Source organism: Aplysia californica, unplaced genomic scaffold (assembly GCF_000002075.1).
Source record: "Aplysia californica isolate F4 #8 unplaced genomic scaffold, AplCal3.0 scaffold00948, whole genome shotgun sequence".
Lineage (NCBI taxonomy): Eukaryota > Metazoa > Mollusca > Gastropoda > Aplysiida > Aplysiidae > Aplysia > Aplysia californica.
In genome coordinates this window covers 52,400-57,866 of record NW_004798218.1, presented here as the reverse complement: position 1 = coordinate 57,866, position 5,467 = coordinate 52,400, and the positions used below count along the sequence as shown (strand labels likewise).

Genomic DNA, 5,467 nt, shown 5'->3' with positions numbered 1-5,467 from the left:
ACTGTCAGTATCACCGACTCACTGTCAGTATCATCTACCCACTGTCAATATCACCCACTGTCAGTATCACCGACCCATTGTCAGTATCATCTACCCACTGTCAGTATCACCCACTGTCAGTATCACCGACTCACTGTCAGTATCATCTACCCACTGTCAGTATCACCCACTCACTGTCAGTATCACCCACTCACTGTCAGTATCATCTACCCACTGTCAGTATCACCGACCCACTGTCAGTATCACTGACTCACTGTCAGTATCACCTATCCCCTGTCAGTATCACCGACCCACTGTCAGTATCATCTACCCACTGTCAGTATCACCGACCCACTGTCAGTATCACCGACTCACTGTCAGTATCATCTACCCACTGTCAGTATCACCGACCCACTGTCAGTATCACCGACTCACTGTCAGTATCATCTACCCACTGTCAATATCACCCACTGTCAGTATCACCGACCCATTGTCAGTATCATCTACCCACTGTCAGTATCACCCACTGTCAGTATCACCGACTCACTGTCAGTATCATCTACCCACTGTCAGTATCACCCACTCACTGTCAGTATCACCCACTCACTGTCAGTATCATCTACCCACTGTCAGTATCACCGACCCACTGTCAGTATCACTGACTCACTGTCAGTATCACCTATCCCCTGTCAGTATCACCGACCCACTGTCAGTATCATCTACCCACTGTCAGTATCACCGACCCACTGTCAGTATCACCGACTCACTGTCAGTATCATCTACCCACTGTCAGTATCACCCACTGTCAGTATCACCGACCCACTGTCAGTATCACCGACCCACTGTCAGTATCACCGACCCACTATCAGTATCTGTGGTCAGTTATCACAAAAAAGTCATTCTTGATGTACTTTGTCGAGCCTTTTTTGGTTTTTATTGGTCAACTACCTGAAGCCGAGCAAGCCGTAGAGTCTGCGGTGGAAGTCCTCCCACACCTGTCCCAGGCTCGCTCTCACAGCTTGCTGGTGAAGTTCCTGCAGAATGGCATCCTCACCCTCACCATCACCCCCACAGTCACCCTCACAATTACTGTTCTCCTGATCACCCAACAGAAAATACGACTCTAACCCACCGCGACACAGCGGGCATTTGTCCAGCAGCTTGAAACATCCTAGACACACACAGGCATGTCGGCACGGGAGCAGCACGCACCGGACACGCCGCGTCTGACACACAACACACTCAGGAAGACAGTCGCATGAACACGGTCGTTCCAAAGATTCAACGCCAGGGGGGGACACATCCCTGCCCACCTCTCCCACACGGCCGAAAGTGATTGGCTGAGAGATATCCACGCCGTCGGATGTGATGGGCTGACAGATATCTACACGGCCGGATGTGATGGGCTGAGAGATATCCACGTCGCCGGATGTGGTTGGCTGAGAGATATCCACACGGCCGGATGTGATGGGCTGACAGATATCCACACGGCCGGATGTGGTAGGATCGGAGTCAGGAGATCTTCCCAAGGCTATTTCCCTGTGCACTCCTTTTCCGATCCGCTTTCGTATTTTGCCACCTCCACGCCTTGGGCCATTCTGCAATGTATCAGGAATCATTTTTCCATCTCTGTTCCTGCTATCATAAGAAGAAGTATTTGTTCTTCCATCTCTGTTCCTACTAATACCGCCGCTGTGCCCCTCATCACCGCCCCTGTGCCCCTCATCACCGCCGCTGTGCCCCTCATCACCACCCCTGTGCCCCTCATCACCGCCGCTGTGCCCCTCATCACTGCCGCTGTGCCCCTCATCACCGCCGCTGTGCCCCTCAATACCGCCGCTGTGCCCCTCAGCTGGCGCATCCGCCGGCCGACTAGACATGTACAGAGGCTGAAACAGAAAACACAACATGAGAAAACTAGAGTAAATCAGATAAATCCTGACAAAGCACAAGACAAATCCTGACAAAGTACAAGACAAATCCCGACAAAGTACAAGACAAATCCTGACAAAGTACAAGACAAATCCCGACAAAGCACAAGACAAATCCCGACAAAGTACAAGACAAATCCTGACAAAGCACAAGACAAATCCTGACAAAGCACAAGACAAACCTGACAAAGCACAAGACAAATCCCGACAAAGTACAAGACAAATCCTGTGGTTTACAAGACAAAAGCTGACCAGCGTAGTCTACTTATAGTACATGGCTACTGTGCTACCTTGTCCTACTGTCTGGTACATGGCTACTGTGCTACCTTGTCCTACTGTACTGTCTGGTACATGGCTACTGTGCTACCTTGTCCTACTGTACTGTCTGGTACATGGCTACTGTGCTACCTTGTCCTACTGTCTGGTACATGGCTACTGTGCTACACTGTCCTACTGTCTGGTACATGGCTACTGTGCTACCTTGTCCTACTGCCTGGTACATGGCTACTGTGCTACACTGTCCTACTGTCTGGTACATGGCTACTGTGCTACCTTGTCCTACTGCCTGGTACATGGCTACTGTGCTACCTTGTCCTACTGCCTGGTACATGGCTACTGTGCTACCTTGTCCTACTGTCTGGTACATGGCTACTGTGCTACCTTGTCCTACTGTCTGGTACATGGCTGCTGTGCTACCTTGTCCTACTGTACTGTCTGGTACATGGCTACTGTGCTACCTTGTCCTACTGTACTGTCTGGTACATGGCTACTGTGCTACCTTGTCCTACTGTCTGGTACATGGCTGCTGTGCTACCTTGTCCTACTGTACTGTCTGGTACATGGCTACTGTGCTACCTTGTCATACTGTCTGGTACATGGCTACTGTGCTACCTTGTCCTACTGTCTGGTACATGGATACTGTGCTACCTTGTCCTACTGTCTGGTACATGGATACTGTGCTACCTTGTCCTACTGTCTGTCATTTCTGACCATGCTGAAGACAGAGAAAGGACGATGGTTTACCCCGTCTAAGTGACCCACTCATAAAGGACGATGGTTTACCCCGTCTCAGTGACCCACTCATGGGTCAATAATTGACATACGCCAGACCTGCCACTCTATGAAACCTCAAAATCAGGATATCAGGGAGAAAAAATCGGGATTTGGTGAAAAAAATCGGGATCAACAGCAAATCACCAAGGTGACTGCCAAAGCTGACTTAATATTTTTCCAGGGGTGTCCATAAATTACTTGGCCTATATGCACTCTGAGTGTCTTTGTTTGTTTGCTTGCGCGCACGTGTGTGTGTGTGTGCGCACGTGTGTGTGTGTGTGTGCGCACGTGCATGCGAGTTATTATTTTTTGTAAATCCTGAAGCATCACTTCAAGCACTCCTAGTCCAAGTGTCTATACCCACCCCACCAATAAGTCCCGGAATACATGAACTTAAGTTGACCCCATCAACGGACGGTCCCCGACACGCAGAACACGGCGATGATATGTCACGTGACACAAATGCGCGATTAAAACAATTTTACTAACGGTTACGACTAACTGCGCGTTCACACAAAACACTTGGATGAGCGACAGTCGTTCTACTTCTAGATCTAGTACTCTAGGATAACGACGGCGGCCGACCGACCAATTGTACCAACAAATCTCTTATCCCTCATAATGCGTTCAGACTAAAGCAACGACAACGGCCCTATGTCAGTCTTGTCAGCGCAGTTATATGTAGTTGTGTGAGAGTTAGAGAAAGACAGTCGCTCGTCCGAGTGTTTGATGTGAACACGCAGTTACCAGACCGCGGACAAGGCTTGTTTTGAAAGTAACAACGGAACTACGAATATTATCGATTATTTGTATGTCCCAAATTGTAACAATTACCAGGCTATCATCAGAGAATTCTGAGTGCGGGCAAAGATCACACACAACTTGAGGCGAGTCAACTACTAAATGCGGCATCGATATTTCGGGAAATAGTGCTCGAGTTCCTGCTTACAAAAAGTTCAATGGGTGCTTCCTGCGATAAAGGAGAAGGCAGAGTAAGTTTTTAGAAATATATGGCAGAACAGCAGACTGGGACAAAAAATCGGGATGGACAAAAAATCGGGATACACACGATCGAAATCGGGAAAATCGGGATGCTTGAGATTTGGGGCAAAAAATCGGGATATCCCGACTAAATCGGGATGAGTGGCAGGTCTGCGTACGCAGACAAAACACCTAGGTCAACAATTTTTATTCGCTAAATTGAAAGCCTGACCAGTTACCCTACTTTAAAAAAAACAACTCAAATTGAAACTGTGAATAGTTTTTGAACATATTAGAATTCAAATTTCAATGGCTACGCCGACAAAAATCCTCTTTTCTCGAAACTGCTGTGAATAAAAAAGGCGTTTTTGTCAGCTTACGGCAGAGTGGTGTGTAAGTGACGCCATGTGTAAGTGACGCCGTGTGTAAGTGACGCCGTGTGTAAGTGACGTCGTGTGTAAGTGACGCCGTGTGTAAGTGACGCCGTGTGTAAGTGACGTCGTGTGTAAGTGACGTCGTGTGTAAGTGACGCTGTGTGTAAGTGACGTCGTGTGTAAGTGACGCCGTGTGTAAGTGACGTCGTGTGTAAGTGACGTCATGTGTAGTGTGTAAGTGACGGCGTGTTTAGTGTGTAAGTGACACTGTGTGTACTGTGTAAGTGAGGGCGAGTGTAGTGTGTAAGTGAGGGTGTGTGTAGTGTGTAAGTGACGGCGTGTGCAAGTGAGGGCGTGTGTAGTGTGTAAGTGACGGCGTGTGTAAGTGAGGGCGTGTGTAGTGTGTAAGTGACGGCGTGTGTAAGTGAAGGCGTGGGTAGTGTGTAAGTGACGCTGTGTGTAGTGTGTAAGTGACGCTGTGTGTAGTGTGTAAGTGACACTGTGTGTAGTGTGTAAGTGACACTGTGTGTAGTGTGTAAGTGACACTGTGTGTAGTGTGTAAGTGACGGCATGTGTAAGTGACGGCGTGGGTAGTGTGTAAGTGACACTGTGTGTAGTGTGTAATTGATGTTGTGTGTAGTGTGTAAGTGACACTGTGTGTAGTGTGTAAGTGACACTGTGTGTAGTGTGTAAGTGATGCTGTGTGTAGTGTGTAAGTGACACTGTGTGTAGTATGTAAGTGACGGCGTGGGTAGTGTGTAAGTGACGGCATGTGTAAGTGAGGGCGTGTGTAGTGTGTAGTGACGCAGTGTGTAAGAGACACTGTGAACACACTGACCTAAGGAAGTCATGAACACATTAGCTCTGGATGGACATACCTTTAGAGAGTAGAGGGCTACTCCATGGATGGACATACCTTTAGAGAGTAGAGGGCTACTCCATGGATGGACATACCTTTAGAGAGTAGAGGGCTACTCCATGGATGGAGATACCTTTAGAGAGTAGAGGGCTACTCCATGGATGGACATATCTTTAGAGAGTAGAGGGCTACTCCATGGATGGAGATACCTTTAGAGAGTAGAGGGCTACTCCATGGATGGATATACCTTTAGAGAGTAGAGGGCTACTCCATGGATGGACATACCTTTA

The 5,467-nt window shown here is 48.3% G+C and overlaps 1 protein-coding gene across 1 annotated transcript in view; it reads right to left on the bottom strand.

Moving 5' to 3' along the window:
- Window positions 1-888: 888 nt before the first annotated feature.
- LOC101860534 overlaps window positions 889-5,467 on the bottom strand; it is a gene marked incomplete in the record, with an annotated part of 20,238 nt that continues 15,659 nt past the window's right edge. Inside the window, 1 exon segment of the mRNA XM_013089421.2 lies at window positions 889-1,868. Coding sequence (XP_012944875.1) covers window positions 924-1,868 — 945 coding nt within the window.